General features: G+C 41.8%; 1 protein-coding gene across 4 annotated transcripts in view; it reads right to left on the bottom strand.

The window, feature by feature from the left end:
• LONRF2 (LON peptidase N-terminal domain and ring finger 2) overlaps positions 1–18,911 on the bottom strand; it is a 90,274-nt gene that overhangs the window by 61,106 nt on the left and 10,257 nt on the right. For all 4 annotated transcript variants that reach the window (XM_060027276.1, XM_060027277.1, XM_060027278.1 and 1 more), the window contains exons 2-9: positions 16,557–16,675; positions 9,793–9,915; positions 7,483–7,644; positions 6,766–6,967; positions 5,439–5,538; positions 5,072–5,186; positions 3,982–4,103; positions 2,446–2,604 (exon numbers count right to left, since the gene is read on the bottom strand). In XM_060027276.1, coding sequence (XP_059883259.1) covers positions 2,446–2,604; positions 3,982–4,103; positions 5,072–5,186; positions 5,439–5,538; positions 6,766–6,967; positions 7,483–7,644; positions 9,793–9,915; positions 16,557–16,675 — 1,102 coding nt within the window. The remainder of the gene's footprint in view (positions 1–2,445; positions 2,605–3,981; positions 4,104–5,071; positions 5,187–5,438; positions 5,539–6,765; positions 6,968–7,482; positions 7,645–9,792; positions 9,916–16,556; positions 16,676–18,911) is intronic.

Here is an 18,911-nt window from a genome sequence, read left to right as displayed (position 1 = left end):
GAGCCAGGGCTCCTGTCTGCTCTCTCCCTGGAGGACCCGTCTCTCCTCGGTTACCCTGAGCAACCTGCCCTTTGACGGGTTCAGGAAACAGGTTCAGTAGCTTATCTGTAGTAAATCTTTTCTGAATGTTCCATATTCCCAGTGGAACTTATGAAACTTTTTTCACTTTGCTTATGCTGACTGTGATGAATCAACTCTTAATAATTCAAATGTATTCATCTCTTTCTCTACGCTAATGCTCTCGGCATGTTGTGTAAGAAAAGAATCTCTCCCTGTTGCCAATTGTAAAGATAGTCCCCAATATTCTCTCTTAAATGTTTTAATATTTTGTTTTTCACATCTCACATTGGGAATGTAAATGTGCTACTTTTTGTGTATAGTATAAGGCAGAGAAAAGATTTTTTTTTCCCATTTGGACTACCCACTAATTGTCTGAGTACCTTTTATTGAGGAGTTTTGCCTTTTCTCACAAATTACATATAAATTTGGAGTCCAGATGTGAGTGGATCTGCTTATCTCTATAGTCTGTTTCAATGGTCTACTTACTTGGACTTGTAAGTTTATTGCAGGGATGTTCTCCCATCTTTCTCAGCTGGTTTTTCAAAACTACCAGGTCTTGGTCTTTAACATAATGATTCTAAAATCAGCTTGAGCAATTCCATGAAAAACCCTCTTGTGATGCTGACCAGATCTACTTTGGATTTATAGACCAACTGGGGTAAAAAGAACATCTCTCAGCCATAAAAAGAAACGAAATTGAGTTATCTGTAGTGAGGTGGATAGACCTAGAGTCTGTCATACAGAGTGAAGTAAGTCAGAAAGAGAAAGACAAATACCGTATGCTAACACATATATATGGAATCTAAGAAAAAAAATGTCATGAAGAACCTAGGGGTAAGACAGGAATAAAGGCACAGACCTACTAGAGAATGGACTTGAGGACACGGGGAGGGGGAAGGGTAAGCTGTGACAAAGTGAGAGAGTGGCATGGACATATATACACTACCAAACGTAAAACAGATAGCTAGTGGGAAGAAGCCTCATAGTACAGGGAGATCGGCTCGGTGCTTTGTGACCACCTAGAGGGGTGGGATAGGGAGGGTGGGAGGGAGGGAGACGCAAGAGGGAAGAGATATGGGAACATATGTATATGTATAACTGATTCACTTTGTTATAAAGCAGAAACTAACACACCATTGTAAAGCAATTATACTCCAATAAAGATAAAAAAAAAAAAGAACATCTCTCTATGACACTGAGTCTATGTACCCATGAACACAGTATCTCTGTCCATTCTTGAATATCTTTCAATAAAGTTGTAGAATTTTCTCCATAAATGTTCTACGTACATCTTTAGAAAGATACGTTCCTAGGTATATACGGTGGAAACTAGCAGATAGCCCTAAACATCAATTCTCCCCTAACTCCTGGGCAACTGGATGGACTACATTTCCCAGCCTCCTCTGCTGGAGGTGTGAGCAGCAGTGACTGCTATGGGCCCCTTTTCTCCAGGATCCCCTACAAGCACCAGGGCCTCTTCCACCAGCTAGAACTTGGATGTAATGACCTCATCAGGACCACGCAGTAACGACAAAGCCCTAGAGGATCAGGAAGCCAGGACGTGGGCAAGACCCGGGGTCCCCAGAGCAGTCTTTGGAGGGGAGCTGCCTGCTGATTTGGAACATCTTCCCTAGAAAAATGATGCAAAACAAAAAGAGATAGAAAACCAAGCAGGGCTTCCCTGGTGGTGCAGTGGTTGAGAATCTGCCTGCTAATGCAGGGGACACAGGTTCGAGCCCTGGTCTGGGAGGATCCCACAAGCCACGGAGCAACTAGGCCCATGAGCCACAACTACAGAGCCTGCACGTCCAGAGCCTGTGCTCCGCAACAAGAGAGGCCGCGACAGTCAGAGGCCCACGCACCGCAATGAAGAGTGGCCCCCGCTTGCCGCAACTAGAGAAAGGCCTCGCACAGAAACAAAGACCCAACACATCCAAAATAAATTAATTTAAAAAAAAAAAAAAAAAACAAGCACCATGGCTTTTTATAAGACCGAAAGTTTTCTGGCTGTGTGGATAAAGGTTTCGTGGAGGATGTAACAATTTTTTTAGACCTAAAAAGTTGGACCAGATTTGTTTGTATAATGGTGAGCTAGAAGAGAATTACAGACAGAGGGAAGCATGGAGGCATGAAAACATGAACTTTTTTTAGAGGAGGGCGAATAATGTGGCAATGGACTAGTAGGTATGATGTTCCAAAGGAAGGAATAGGAGATGAGGCTAGAAACGAAGGGTGGGACCACATCATGGATGGCCCTGAACTTATACTTTGTTACGTAACAGGAGACACTAGAGGTTTTCAACATCACCTTAAGCTGTTCTTCAAGAAAAATGACAAATGATACACTTAATTAGAACCCTTTCTTTGAACACTGGTAATTCTTACCCTGCGTGCTCTGCAGATAAACACATGCCAAACCGTTTGGTGCCAGTTTCCACGCATCTTCTTATCATAAGCCGATAGCGGGGCTCAAAGACGTGGAGCGGACAGGACACGGTGGGGAAGGCCATGGCACACACAAAGATGGGCACATCCCTGGTCAGACTGCGGGGTGAGGGAAATGTGAACTTAGAGGTGGAGCTGTTAGAAACAGAAGGGAGTGAGAGTCGCTGTGAAACAGCAGAAGCTAGCCAACCTCAGCTCTCTCACTTACAAACCCCTCAGGTTTGCCTCAGGCTTAGGTGGGAAAAGAAAGCCAAGGGCCACAGCTTGAGAAAGTTCTCAGCTGAGCCACATTCCCTGCCAAGCCCTCTTATTTAATCTGAGGAGACCACGCTTATGATCACTATAAAAACATTCTGATGACCTTGAGGACACTGTGCTACGTGAAATAAGTCAGACAGAGAAAGACAAATACATTGTAGGGGCTCATTTATATGTGGAATCTAAAAATAAACAAAACCAAGCTCACAGATACAGAGAACAGACAGGGTTACCAGAGGAGGGGGCAGGTGAAATGGGTGAAGGGGGTCAAACAGCACAAGGTTCCAGTCATGAAATAAATAAGTCCTAGGGATGTAAGGTGCAGCATGGTGACTATCGTTAATAACACTGTGCTGCGTATTTAAAAGTTGCTAAGGGCTTCCCTGGTGGCGCAGTGGTTGAGAGTCCGCCTGCCGATGCAGGGGACGCGGGTTCGTGCCCCGGTCCAGGAAGATCCCACATGCCGCAGAGCGACTGGGCCCGTGAGCGGTGGCCGCTGAGCCTGCGCGTCCGGAGCCTGTGCTCCGCAACAGGAGAGGCCACAGCAGTGAGAGGCCCGTGTACCGCAAAGAAAAAAAAAAAAAAAGTTCCTAAGAGAGTAGATCTTCAAAAGCCCTCATCACAAGAAAAAAATTTTTGTAACTATGTCCAGAGACATGTTAACTAGACTTATTGTGGTGATCATTTCACAATATACACAAATATCAACTCATTATGTTGTACACCTGAAACTAATACAATGTGAGATGTCAATTATATCTCAAGAAAAGTAAATAAGAAAAAAATTCTGATGAAAGCCGTCAAAGGTAATGAGTTCTAAATAAAAAAAGAGTAGCAGAATGATAAGGTCTCAATACTTACGGGTCACTACAACACAACATTTTAATCACTTTAAAAGAGAAAAAATAACTGTCAAGCCTATTTTCAGTGGTAATCCCTTTTTCCCTTCTATGTCCTGTGCCTTTTCAATTCTGAAAAATTCAGCATTGCTTATTTAGATACAAAAAGCAACCATATAATATTGTCAAAACACACTTTTGAAATATTTCTTACAAACTTTTTCAATTAAATTCATATAAACTCTTTGCAATTAATTTTTTTGGAGGCTAATTTCTCTGCCAAAGCAGGGGGAAAAAATGAGATAAAGTCGTGAAATTAACAAGGATTTTCTTCTTTAGCCTGAACTCAACACCAAGTACCTGGAGCACGGAGACTTACTTTGAAAGCTCCGTCATTTCTTCATCATAAATTCTCTTTCTGTCAGACAGTTCGTCTGACAAATATCGAAATATTAATTCTTCAGCCAGAGTAGTTATATGAAAATTTCTGCTTGCCAACAACTGGAACAAAAGAAAAAGTTAAATAATACCACATGGTAATTAATTCTTAAGGACAAAGAGCTCTCTTCCTAGTCAAGGGTCAACAAGGAGGTGGGGGGAGGGGAGTCGTCTCAGAAGACGAAAGGGACTGAGGTGAGAGCAGGGGGGTTGGCCCTGAGAGGGAGAGAAGGGGAGGGGGAGGGGAGGGGGAGGGGAAGTCCCCGGACGCCCCCCCCCTCCATGAGAGAAGCAAAGAAAGGGTTCCCTTGGAGCAAGGAAGAGGCAATTCCCATTTTGCTGGTGTATACCCTTTCCATGAGTATCATAATGTCAGGGAGGGTGAGTAGCAGGTGGTGGGAGAGAAGAGAGATGAAAGAATCACCTGGAGAGTGAAAAGCTGAGGGTACCAGAGAAGCACAGTACGGATGACTAATAAGGACTTCCCTGGTGGCGCAATGTCTAAGAATCCGCCTGCCAATACGGGTTCGAGCCCTGGTCCGGGAAGATCCCACATGCCACGGAGCAGCTAAGCCCGTGCATCACAACTACTGAAGCCCATGTGCCTAGAGCCCGTGCTCCGCAACAAGAGACACCACCACAATAAGAAGCCCGTGCACCACCACCACAACGAAGAGTAGCCCCCACTCACCACAACTAGAGGAAGCCTGTGCTCAGCAACAAAGACCCAATGCAGCCCAAAACAAATAAATGAATAAGTAAATTTATAAAAAAAAAATGACTAATAAGGTTTTGGGTCTCAGATTTAAGATTATGAATTTAAAGTGAAATTTAATCTTCCCTATTTTGTGGGTTTACTCTGGCACTGCGATGCTACTTATACAGACGCACACAAAAGGCAAAGAGTTGACTTGACCTGGACTGGGAAAGGGCATTGAGGGTCTGAGGAATTAAAGCTGGATGTGAAGGGGAAGTAGGTTGAGACCGAATAAAAAAGTGCTAGGAATTGTCAGTTCCCAAGAAATACTTACTTCTGAGAGTTTTTCTTTGCACAAAGGACAATGTGGGGCATGGTCCAGGCAGCGCTCGAGGCATTTTAGGCAAAACATGTGTCCACAGGGCGTAGTGACAGGCTCAAAGAGCAACCTGGAGAAGACATCTGGGTTTTCAGCAAGAAATGTCCAGAAGACGTTTTCAAATAACCTTTTTATAAGAATTCTAGAAATCACTTATATCCATTTTCCATTTACAACTTCCTTAATCTTATTTTTAGAAAATAAATCAATTGTTATTGAGATATACGTAATTTCTCTAACAATAAAAAGCCCGTTATGTTTGGGATACAAAATTCAGAAAGGCTGAATTCTTCACAGTTGCGTAGATTCTATGTCATCCTACCTCATGCAAAGGGCACACTCAAAATCAGCCACATCTATCAGGAGCTCTGCACTTTCTCCTACGTTAGAGCTCACGTTCCTTTGGGGTGAGGAATCAGCCTCTGAAAAAGTTAAATCCTATAATTAACACTTGCACATCTGGGTAAGAGCATGTGATAACTGTATTTCCTCTGGGTAAAGTATGTTACACCAATGTAACAAACCATGCTGGATGGGATTAGCAGTCCAGCTGTCCCTCCGTATCGCCGTGGGGACTGGCTCCAGGATCGCCACAGATACCAAGACCCCTGACGCTGCAGTCCCTTATGTAAAATGGTGTGGTATTTGCATATAACCTAAGCACATCTTCCCACGTACAGGCATCGCCCAGAGATATTGCAGGGTCAGTTCCAGTACACTGAAGTCAAGTCAATATTGCAATAAACTGCATCACACAAATTTATTTTTGGTTTCTCAGTGCATATAAAAGTTATGTTTATGCTATACTGTAGTCCATTAAGTGTGCGACAGCATTATGTCTAAAAAAAATGTACATGTGTTAATTGAAAATAATTTATCGCCAAATGTGCTAACCATCTTCTGACAACACAGGTTTGCCACAAACCTTCAATTTGTTAAAAAAAAAAAATCTGCAAAGCACAATAAAACGAGGTGTGCCTGTGCGTTAAATCATCTCTAGGTTACTTATAACACTTATAGTAACATATGTAAATGCTATGTGTTGATGACTCATCCCTACACAGGGCAAAAGAAAGTTTTGCTTTTGACACTTTCTGGAATTCTTTTTTTTCTGAATATTTTTGATCCGTGGTTGGTTGAATCCGCAGATACTGAGGGCTGACTGTATACAGCCATAATTTAACTGTAAAGCATGAATAAAAGTGAAAGTTATACCTAAATTTTCTCTGCTATTTTTGACTATGAAGTCCTTGTAGGGGTAAACATTTAAACTGTCCTACAATCTTGAAGGTGATATGTTCATTTCATTACCAATTTTAAACCACCTATATAAAATGTTTCTAAAGTATACTGAGTATCAGCCAACATTCTATCACTCTAGGGTCACACACGCAGTGACAAAATAGCCTTACTGGGCTTCCCTGGTGGCGCAGTGGTTGAGAGTCCGCCTGCCGATGCAGGGGATGCGGGTTCGTGCCCCGGTCCGGGAAGATCCCACATGCCGCGGAGTGGCTGGGCCCGTGAGCCACGGCCACTCAGCCTGCACGTCCGGAGCCTGTGCTCCGCAACGGGAGAGGCCACAACGGTGAGAGGCCCGCGTACCGCAAAAAAAAAAAAAAAAAAAAAAAAAAAAAAGTAGCCTTACTGACCTTTCTTGGGAATTTTTCCAGGGCCGTTCACATCGTGCGCATCCTCCAAACCATTCGGAAACTGTCTCTTTAAACCAGTGCTCAGCGCCGCTGGAAGAAAACTTTCTAACACTTCCTTATCCTCCTCAGAGTGTAGGCCCAGTATAAAATATAACACCGAAGAATTGGTATTTCTAAATACATCCTGTTTCTCAGATGGATTCTGGTTAAGTAGGAAAAGAGAATCCTGAATCTTAAAGAAATCATAGCATCAGAGAAAAAAAAATCATGCAGTAGCCTTTCTTAGAAATCTCTGGAAAAAAAGAGAGCATATACTCTTCCCTCATAACTGGTTTCATCTATTAACTTCTAAGATGAACTTTACACTTTTCATCGTAAAATATAAGGATAATTTCTTCCGGAAACAGATCAACTGAACACCAATCTTCATACATTCAAACCATCCCTCTGCTCTTTTTTCTCCAAGACAAAATAATATCAAGTCTCCTGATGTTGTGAGTTGTTTGGAGATGTTCTAAAAGTTTCTTTCAATCTTCAGTGATTTTCATTACTTCCATCAAATTCCTTTAAAAGTGTCAATTCTCAGGCTGAGAAGCCAGAACTGGTCTTAAGAAGTACTTGTAGCTAACGTAACGCAACCGTGTGAGTAACTTGTAAATGTTCAAAATTACATAAAGCTTAATCAACATAATATTGACAAACACGTGCACTTCCCACCTTAGAACTCCCTGCACTGCCACCTCCCTCCACAGGAGGCTGGCTGTTTATGTGGTTCTGACACTGCGCCGTTAATCTTGTGTTCAACATTCTGCTTTGGATGGAAGATGTTAAATTCTGAGGCACGTTTTCTGAAGCAGGGAAAAACACCTCACACATTACCTGTAAAATTGCCAAGATGGAAAAAAATATATTTTAAGACACTTTTGAAAAATACATCACATACCTGAAAGACTCAGAGGAAACTCTGAAGCCAAACAGGCCTAAGACATTGACAAAAATAACTACCCTATTCCAACTGCCAATGTTTTAAAAATTCAAGTGTGTCTGAAACCACAGTCAACATCTTAAGTATCTGAGCCCCCAGTTCCTGTCCATCTTACTCGTACCAATTACAAAATACGAGCATTACAGTCTCTTTGAGTTTGGTCCTTACACACCTGCTACAGAAAATCTCCCCTAAATGTCTCAGGGGTAAGAGAGAAACGTGGGGTGTATCGGTTGCAGGGGGTCCCAGACTGTACCTGAGCTGTGATGACCCACAGGATTAAGATAGTTCTAGAGGGCTGCTTAATTTACAAGAGAACCGGAAGAGTCAACCAGTACGAACTTTAAAGGAAGAGAAGGTGAAGGGACACAGTTCTGGTTCACCAGCTTTTGGTGGTGGTGGGAAGTGCTGGCCAGTCCCTCGATGGTCCTGCAGAAACTCATGGACTCAGCTGAATCCGAGGGCTTAAGAGAGGCGTAGAGGAGTCACTGAAACCTCAACGAAGAATGCAGCCACTGCGCTGCAGGTGACAGATGAGCGCACCAGAACCCACGACCTCTGCGGCAGTGAGGGTCAGCACCCCAGCAGGGACGGCAGTGTCCTCGGCACTGGCCCTGAGGGGTCAGCAGAGCTGCAGGAGGCTGCCAGGGAGGGTACCACATCTCATGGGCATCAGGAGGCTGGCACTGTTTGGCACCGTCCGTGACAGAAGATACCTAGCACCTGTACCATGCTGGAGGGAAAACATCATGTCTGCATGCAAAAGCGCCAGACGGGCAAGAATCCACGAGACCTGAATCCTGGTCCTGGGACCTTCCTGAATCTGCTGAACGTCGCTGAGCTCGGGCTCAACTTCTCGTGATGCTGTTGTGAGGATCAGTTGGGGTAACACATGTTTTACGATTCTTGTGAAAGTTGCAGGTGAGACAAAGCAGGCAGGAATCGTTCAAAACAGCCAGCTCAAGATTCAATATTATTTTGACAAGTGGAAACAGTGATCAAAACCAATGAGTGACAACTTAACAGGACCAACAAAGACCAGTCAACTACACAAGAATAGGATAAAAAATAGTGCCAGGAAGTTCTCATTACAAAAGCAACATCTGGCTCTTCTGGCCAATTACAATTCTAACAGAAGCCAACAGTGTGATGGGAGGCTAAAAATAAACTCCCAGTGAACACAGGGAAGATACACGTTCACCGCCTGCAGCCACTGCATATAGGGGCTAAAGTTCGGGGTATACAGCAAGGCAGCCAGAGGAGGAAACCTGACAACCCCGTTCTATGGGGAGAGGATGTTAGGTTCAAAGAACTAGTTAAGGCGAAGATGATAGCTCTTCTCTAATATCTAAGGCGGTTTAAATTAAGGAGGAAAAACTTCTCTCTTGCTCCAGAGACTAAAACTCAACTGTAGAGTGGAAATTACAGGGTAAGTGTACCGTACAAGTTGAAAATAAAGTGTTAAAATATGGAAACGTTGATGTAAAAGCAAGGACTCCTTGTCATCGGAAATGCTAAGACTGTGTACCTACTGTACAGGCCTTTTTATAGGGCAGGTCCCCACATCAAGTGTGACTCGATGACCTCTAATAAGACTGGGTTAAAGATTTGCATAAAACAGCAGGTGTTTCTGCTCCATGTTGGTAAAGCTCTGCTGAAAATTTCAAGTCAACCTATGTAGCTCAATTGATAACTTTTGCATAAATCATGATGTCTCTTACAGGGCTTCTGCACAAACTACAGTCCTTGAATTACAAACTCCAGGATAAATCACTTTGCCTCCCCAGCTGCACACATCTACCCTGCCTCAGTAATACGTGTCACTATTTCAGTAGAATTGAGGTATGTGTACACTGTCTCATGAAACATGCGGCATCATCAAATGCATGAACTCATCATTATCACTGTGTGTTTTAAATCACACTGTCATGAATAATTCAGAACTACATTTCTTGTTCATTTTACGTGTAGCAGCTACTCAGCATGGACACAAAGGCTGAAGATAAGACTTCAAGAGGAAAGTCACTGAAAGGAAATCACACCTTCTGCACTTCTTTCTTCACTGAGTTACATTCAGGATTCAAAGCCAGGCAGTAGAGAAACTCCTTCAACACTTCCTTACTTCTTCCCAGTCCGGAAAGAGCCAGAGCTTTCACGTGATGTCCCTGGATTCATCCAAAGATATACATTTGAAAAAACAGTGTGATGATAATTTACTCATGTACAAACAGCCCTGAAATTAAAAAAAAAAATCACTGGAACTGTGTTATTTGCACATTAAGTAGAATAAACACAAGCCCACCGAGGATGGCTCTAGCTCTACTGCCTTCGAAACTGGGCAAACCTGAATGTCCCACAAGTGCAACACACAATCAGAACACAGGAGTCCATACCTGGAATGTGAGCCCAAAGCAGTTCTAAGGGACATGCTGAGAGAGAACTGACTGTCTACCACCCTTCACTCACCCAGCAATCACAGGTCACTACCATGTTCCTGTCTTCAAGGAGCTTACAGTCTCATGGGAGCACACAGACAGGACAGACATAACTAACACAAAGTGTAATATACAAAGGCCCACAACAGAAATGAACAAAACGCAATATGGGTCAATATTTTCCAACAGCATTTTGTTTTTGCTTTATGGATGCAAGGCGGCAACGAAGACCCAATGCAGCCAAAAATAAAAATAAATTGATTTAAGAAAAGGGAGGGCATACTTGTCTTGCTCCTGACCACTGAGAAAAGGTTTTTAACTTTTCACCACTGAACGTGATTTTGGCTGTGAGCTTGTCATATATAGCCTTTATTATGCTGAGGTTCATTCCTTCTATACTTAATTCGTTGAGAGTTTATATCATAAAAGGGGGCTGAATTTTGTCAGATGCCTTTTCTGCATCTATTAAGATGACCAGGGTTTCCCTGGTGGCGCAGTGGTTGAGAGTCCGCCTGCCGATGCAGGGGACACGGGTTCGTGCCCCGGTCCGGGAAGATCCCACATGCCGCGGAGCGGCTGGGCCCGTGAGTCATGGCCGCTGCGCCTGCGCGTCCGGAGCCTGTGCTCCGCAACGGGAGAGGCCACAACAGTGAGAGGCCCGCGTACCGCAAAAAAAAAAAAAAAAAAAAAAAGATGACTCTATAATTTTTATCCTCCATTCTGTTAATGTGGGGTATCACACTGACTGATCTGCATTTGTTGAACCATCTCTGCATCCCAAGGATAAATCCCACTTGATCCCGTTGCAGTGATCCTTCAGTGTGCTCTTTCATTTGGTTTGCTGGTATTCTGTCGAGAATTTGTGCATCTACATTCATTAGAGATAACTGGCCTATACTTTTCTTCTCTTGCAGTGGCCTTGTCTAGCTTCAGTATCGGGGTAATGCTAACCTCATAAAATGAGGAAGTTGGAAGTGCTCCATCCTCCCTCAATTTTTGGAAGAGTTTGGTGAGGATTGGCATTAATTCTTCTTTAAATTGATAGAATAGATTGAGATCAATTTAGATTGATAGAATTCATCAGTGAAGCCACCTGGTTCTGGGATTTTCTGTTCTGGGAGATTTTCCATTACTGGTTCAATCCCCTTGATTGTTATTGGTCTGTCCAGATTTTCTAATTACCTCTTGATTCAAAACTTGGTAGGCTGTATGTTTCTAGGAATTTACCTATTTCTTCTAAATTATCTCATTTGTTGGTTTATAAATGTTCAAAGTAGTCACTGAACCTTTGTATTTTTGTGGTATCAAATGTCTTCTCTTTTACTCATAATTTTATTTATTTGAGTCATCTCTTTCTTCCCTAGTCTAGCTAAGGGTTTGTCAATTTTAACTTTTCAAGAAACCAAATCTTAGCTTTGTTCATCTTTTATGTTGTCTTTCTCATCTCAATTTCATTTATTCCTGCTCTTTTTTACTTCCTTCTGCTAACTTAGTTTGTTCTTTAGGTTCTTGAGATTTAAGGCTGTTGTTTTCTTTTATTTTTTTAAAGCATTAGTATCTATTTATTTGTTTATATTTATTTATTTTTGGCTGTGTTGGGTCTTAATTGCTGCATGCAGGCTTTCTCTAGTTGAGTGAGCGGGGGCTACTCTTCATTGCGGTGGCTTCTCTTGTTGAGGAGCATGGGCTCTAGGCACGAGGATTTCAGTAGTTGTGGCACGCAGGCTCAGTAGTTGTGGCTCTCAGGCTCTAGAGTGCAGGCTCAGCAGTCCTGGCGCACGGGCTTAGTTGCTCTGTGGCATGTGGGATCTTCCTGGACAAGGGCTCGAACCCGTGTCCCCTGCATTGGCAGGCGGATTCTTAACCACCGCGCCACCAAGGAAGTCCCTGAGATTGTTTATTTTAGATCTTACTTTTTTCTTAATGTAAAAGTTTATTGCTACAACTTCCTTGTTAGAACTGCTTTTGCTGCATCCCATACATTTTGGTATGCTGTGCTTCCATTTTGGTTCGTCTCTGGGTATTTTTCTATTTTCCTTTCGATTTCTTCTTTGGCTCAGTGGTTGCTCACAAGCCTGTTGTTTAATTCCTATGTATTTGTGACTTTTCTAGCTTTCCTCCCATTTATGTATTTCTAGTTTCATACCATTGTGTCTGGAAAAGATACCGGATAAAATTCCAATCATCTTAAAATTATTAAGACTTGCTTTATGACCTAGCATATGATCTATCATGGAGAATGTTGTGTGCCCTTGAAAACATATATTTTGCTGCTGTTTGTTGGAATGTTCTGTATGTGTCTATTCGACTCATTTGATCCAGGAGTCCATGATTCCTTGTTCAAGTTCAAGTCCATTATTTCCTTATTGATTTTCCATCTGCATGACCTGGCTTCAGGGGATCATCTAAACTCCCCTTCACCTAAAGTTGGCTGTGAGGGTACCAGCTGGGTAGGGGTGCACTGGCACCATCTCCATGCAGATCTGCCAGCTGAGTTCAACGCTGGCAAAGACCATGGGGACACTCAGCAGCTGAGACTGCCAGCATCCCATGGGTACCTGCAATGGCAGCGGCAGCTAGGGCTGCTGGGGTCCTCCTCTTCTTCTCTTCGATGTGTGGGGGGATGTTCCAGCTGAGGGGATCCCTCTGTGGTACCAGGCCTGAGGCACTTGCATTCAGAGCAGAGCAGGAGTCACAAGCTCAGTGGCAGGCAGAACTACCGTGGCCCCTGTGGCCTGGGACATAGGCTCACTTGCTGCGATGATGGAGTCAGTATCTGAGGTGCAAGTGTGTGTACATCACCCATGGAACCAGGGTCTGGGTCCCCCTGCAGTGATTTGTATTTAAGGGGGTCAAGAGGGTGCGCAAGATGCAGCAGCAGCAAAGCCCAGGGATAACAGGGCACAGAGGTGTCCCAGTTGAGGAGGAAGGGATGGAGCACAGAGCAACAGCTGCACAGTCTGGTGACAGAGAGTCAAAGTCCCAACTGAGGACCCAGGGGGCAGGGCACAGAGCAGCAGCTTCATGGTCCCGTGATGGCAGAGTAGCAGATGCATAGACCCTAACTCACTTAGGCCCCAGGGGGAAGGGCACAGCACAGAGGCAGCTCTGATGCCCACAGGTGGTGAGGCCCTGTGGCACCCTGATCCTCGTGAGTGGGGCCCAGCAGCAACCTGGGTTCCTGAAAGGTCTCACCACAGTGAGAGCTCCAGCACTGGGAAGGAGACCCTGGGGAAGGACCCTGGGCAGCTCCATCATCTGGGTTCAGGGTTGGTGAAGACTGTAAACGTCCTTGGAAGCAAAGGCTGCAGAGGTCCATGGTGGTGACAAGGATTGCTGAGGTCCTCCTGTTCTCCTTTCCCCATGGGGTGAAATCCCTCTGAGGGTATATTTCTACTGACTTTTAAGTCTGTATCTTTGCATTTAAAATTGATTCCTGTAGGCAGACACCATGTAGTTAGCTGGTCCTTGCTTTGGTCTATTTGTGGTGCACTTCATCACTTCCTTTATATTTGAGTTACAATTTACTGTTTTCCTTCAGACTTGGAAAATTCCTTTAGCATTTCTTGTAGTACACATCTGCTGGCAACAAAGACATGTTTCCTAAAAATGTCTTTATTTCAGCTTCATTTTAAAGATATATTTTTACTGGACATAGACCTTTGGTTGAAAGGTTTCTTCTTTGGGCACTTTGAATATGCTATTCCAATGTTAACTGGCTTCCACAGTTTCTGATGATATGTCATTAATGATCTTATTATTTTCCTGTATGTCGTTTTTCTCACTTCATGTCATTTTTCTCTTGGTGCATTCAAGAATTTCTTTTTATCTTTGGATTACTGAGTGGCAGTCATTATGATGTGTCAGGGAGTGTATTTATTTGCATTTATTTTGCTTTGGGGTCATTAAGCTTCTTAGATCTGAAATTAATATTTTCTATTAAATTTGGAAAGCTTTCAGCCCTTATTTCTTCAAAAATTTTTCTGCCATTTTCTAGCTTCTCCTTCTGGGATTCCAATTACACATATATTGTACCATATGTTTCTAAGATTCATTTTTCTTTAAACTTTTTTGTTTCTGTTCTTTGGATTGTGTAATTTCTATCCTCAGTTTCACAGATTATTTTGCCGTGTGTAATGTGCTATTGAGCTTATACAGCAATCTTTTATTTCAGCATTTGTATTTTTCAGCTCTAGTATTTCCATTTTTTATAGTTTCAATTTCTCCCTTGGGACTGTCTATTAATTCCAAGACACCACACTTTCCTTCAGTGCTTTGGACATAATTTCATTTAATTCTCTGAACTTACTTATAATAGCTGCTTTGAAGTCTTTCTCTGCTAAATGCAACTTCTGGGCCCACAGGAAGACAATTTTTATTGACTATCTTCTATCCCGAGTAAAGGTCAACAATTCCTCTTTCTTTGCATGTCTAGTATTTTTGGTTAACACTGCATATTTTACATAACATGTTGTATCAACTCTGCATTTTGTTGTATTCGTCTGAGGGTTACCGGGTTTTGTTTTAGGAGGCAGTTAACTTTCCTGGATTCAGCTGCATCAACTTATCATTTGCTGGGTTATATTTCTGAATATGGATAAATGATTTGCTAGTACTGGTCCATCTCTATTTGCACCAAAAGCTTGGACTCAGTATCAGCCATGGCGGCTTGCTTGAAAGGATGGCTTTGCTTGGGTAAAACACCTGCTGCACCAGCCCCGCCTGAAGCTTCCATCTCAGCTTAACCACAGTTGGCCGACGTATCCTCCCTCCAGTCCTCTGAATTCACCTTCCAATGGCACCTCCTCTAGCTGCAATGGTAACCTGGAAATAAACTTTTGTCCTTTACTACCTTAAAGTGATTATCAAGGCTGCACTTCTGCTGGAGCTGCTCTTCACTAGACATATATCAACAACTGAGATTCACAGATTTACAATAAACCCTGAAAATAAAACCAAAATCCCAAAGGCTAGAGATCCATTTGCTGCCTCCCTGACATGTAACTTTGTAGTAATTAAGCCTGTCTTTTGTCAGAGACACACTGCCAGGTTGTTAGCACAAAGATCAATACCGTGGAGAAGAATCTAGCTTCAAAGGGCAACATAGGTCTACTGTCAATCAGAAATACTAGACTTGTAATTCACAGTCCTTAAGGCTCAATCACTACTGATAGAAATTACCTCAGAAGAATAAAAGATCAAGGGATCAGAGAAAAAGTATCAGAAATACGAGTAGGGAATGTATTTAGTGAAGCAAACAAGCAGCAAAATGAATTTCCGGGCTTGGTCCAACAAACGTTGGCTTCCCATTCTTGGACTCATCCCCACACCCATCTTAATACTCAATCTAATATGAAAACATTTTGTTTTAAAGGATGACTGGTTGGATGAATGGATGGATGGAAGGAAGAAAGGAAGAGCAAGCTACATCCATCCTGTCTATTAACCTGGGTTAATGTTTCTTCAGTGTTTCTAAAACAAAGATGATTATAAAGCAATACAGCAGGAGAAAAAAGTATTTTTATTAGATAATAGAGAATGCTATAGGCATTAATCTCATCACAAGTTCTTTAAAACTTTAAAATCTTGTAAGGGGTTTAAAATTCAAAAATTCACGAAAAAAGTTACAACTTTTATTCTTTGACTCCTTAAAGACCTCAAGGACAACTTAAGCTACTGTTATTAGGTTAGCAAACCTTATTTCGTGTCACTAGAGGAAGTAATATCAGACCTTTCCAACCAAGACACAGAGATTAAAATTATTACAAAATAAATACATACAAAACATTCACCCTTTTACTAACACCATTTATATGCACCATGCATATTAGGGCCCAACTGCTAATCACTATTATTATGATCATAATAATAATATAGTATCTTCCTACTTAAACTGTAATTTTAAACATTTCTTCTTTATTCACCAATTCATAAAATTCTATTAGTTTGTTTATATATTTGTTCAGTGCCTAAGGCATATTCTTCAGCTACTCATCTACTAATAGTAATCTAAATTAGTGTTTCCTATCCAGATCCAGTTGGAAACTTGGTCTTTTAAACTGAATTGGTTTATTATGAAGTGGATTGCTACATTTAGACTATCTACAATTTGAGGGAAATGTACTCTGTCCGTAGGTACTAATCACAATGATCTTACTTTATTCTTCAGAAAATCCCATACACAGGTAACTATGTGACAAACCATAATGGAAAAGAATATGAAAAAGAATGTATATACGTGTAACTGAATCACTTTGCTGGATGGCAGAAATTACCACAACGCTGTAAATCAACTATACTTCAATAGAATTTTTAAAAATCCCATAAATTTACATTTATTATCTCCAAAGCCAACCTATATAAACAAATACCTTAGGCAGGAGAGGTTCATTCTGACAAACTGCACTGGCGTCCTGCAGAGCCTGTTCATAGTTCTTCATGGATAAATACAACTCTGCTCGCAGCAGCAATAACGAATTATCACCAGGAGCTGAAAGGCATGAGGAATGGAAATAAATTAAACTGACTGCATTTTTTAAAAAAGATCTTTAAGTCATTAAAAATATTAAATTAGAAAACAAACATAAAGGTAAAATAAATAACACCTCCTCTAATCATGTGTAGAGTTCCGTAGTTTGATAAGTATATTTTACATAGCTTTGCTCAGGAAATCAGAAAGAGAATGAGTAAGGTTTCAAAATGCACCAGGAAAAACAGACTGCTACACACACACTAGCTGCGACATCATCTCTATTGAGTAGATGCTGAATGATCTTAATGTTATAACTAGGTATTTAAAAGGAAAAGATTTAGAATAATTTTCTTGAAAGTACACAAGGAAATTCACGCTTAAAAACAGAAAAGTAAACCATGATTTGTTTTTCTATGCAACTGAGCGGGTGCAGATTCGTACCCATGATATGTTCAGGTAAGTGGGAAAAGAAGGGAAAACAAGTCTTCCTTTTCCCTAGATTCTTCAAACGAAAGAGATCTTGAGAATTGCAGTGCTCATATGCTACTAAGGACCTAAGAACAGCTTACAGAGAAGCTAACAGCGCTCTCACTGTGAAGTGATGACAGTGTATGAAGTTGTTGATTAGGCAGGGTACCATGGAAACGTGACAAAGCCGGAGCTCAAGAAAGCAGAACTATCATGGCCATGTTTCTAGGCCGCTGGACAGAGTTCACTCTACCCATACTCACTGTAGTCTTTGAAATAGGGCTGAAGGGTGCATTTTAGTTCATCAATAAAATTCTGGGCGCCTAAAATGTGTTCTCATCTCTCCACTGAAGACGCACTTTTGACCTGCTCCAAATCCTTGATCTTGACCTTTTTCTCAAAGTAACCACTTGGTACTTTCCAAAGCCTACCACATCTCCTCTCTGTTTACAGCGTTAACTGGTCAAAGGTACAGGCAGGGCATGCGGAGCAGGTATTAATTATGTTACTGCTACAAATGTATAATATAGAGAAGGTATGACAAGGAAACAAGTGGGAAAAGGGAAAAGTAACAGCAGGAATGGAGGAGCCAAACAAGAAAAGCTGAATTTTTTAAAAAGACACTGACAGGCTGGAGCAGAGATTAACAACTTTTTCTGTAAAAGGCCAGACATTAAATATTTTAGGCTTTGCAGGGAAAGACGTCAACTTGAGGGTATTATGCAGGTATTTGTATAACAAAAGAGAAAACAAATATTTACACCTTTTTTATTGACAAACTGCAAAATATAGTAATTTAGTTCTTTTTTTGTAGTATAGGTCTACTAATTAGAAAAATGGAATTCTCTTAGAGAAGACAACATTTTCCTCAATTCAGGTTCAAAGTTAGTGTTCCCTGTCATAAAAATTGATTGAAAATGTTCACCTATTGATCTGTAATGAGATTTTACATATTCACCTTTGAGAAGGCACACAGGTACTATGGAATACTTATGAGAATCCACACGCATATAATTTTAAATTGAGCATTTCACTGCCTGGAAAGTGTTTATAGAATTCTATTAGATTCTTTTTTTTTTTTTTTTTTTTTTTTTCAGTATGCGGGCCTCTCACTGTTGTGGCCTCTCCCATTGCGGAGCACAGGCTCCGGACGCGCAGGCTCAGTGGCCATGGCTCACGGGCCCAGCCGCTCCGCGGCATGTGGGATCTTCCCGGACCGGGGCACGAACCCGTGTCCCCTGCATCGGCAGGCGGACTCTCAACCACTGCGCCACCAGGGAAACCCTCTATTAGATTCTTCTCATGATATTTGCCCCTTTAGTATGTCAATATACACTAAATATAATCGCAGATTAATCATTTTCAACTGAATATTAGATGAAAGCCCCTCAATTGCATGGTTGAATGCATTTTGAAATACAGAAATCTTCTTTGGAGACTTTTGGAAATCTAAAACAAACAAAACAAAACAAAACAAAACCGCTGCTGGGAGTACAGTGTGAGCTTGGGAAACATACCTACGAAGGCATTAAAACAAGCGAGTATTAAAGTTCATAGAACGCTCTTTCAGCATCTATTACATGCAGTATATCTCCTCCCTGTTATTACAGTGAACCACGTTGAAAGATTTGTCTAACGTTGAATTATCCTTACATTCCTTGGATAAGACTTCCTTCCTGACCTTAACTCTTATTACACTGCTGGATTCAAAATATTACTAAGAAGTTTAATTAAGGTTTGCGCATCTATGTACATGTCAGACCAGTCTATAAATTTTTTTCCCGTG

The sequence above is a fragment of the Delphinus delphis genome, chromosome 12 (assembly GCF_949987515.2).
Source record: "Delphinus delphis chromosome 12, mDelDel1.2, whole genome shotgun sequence".
NCBI classification, from domain to species: domain Eukaryota; kingdom Metazoa; phylum Chordata; class Mammalia; order Artiodactyla; family Delphinidae; genus Delphinus; species Delphinus delphis.
The sequence above is the reverse complement of the archived record's forward strand: the minus strand, read 5'-3'. Positions and strand labels throughout refer to the sequence as shown.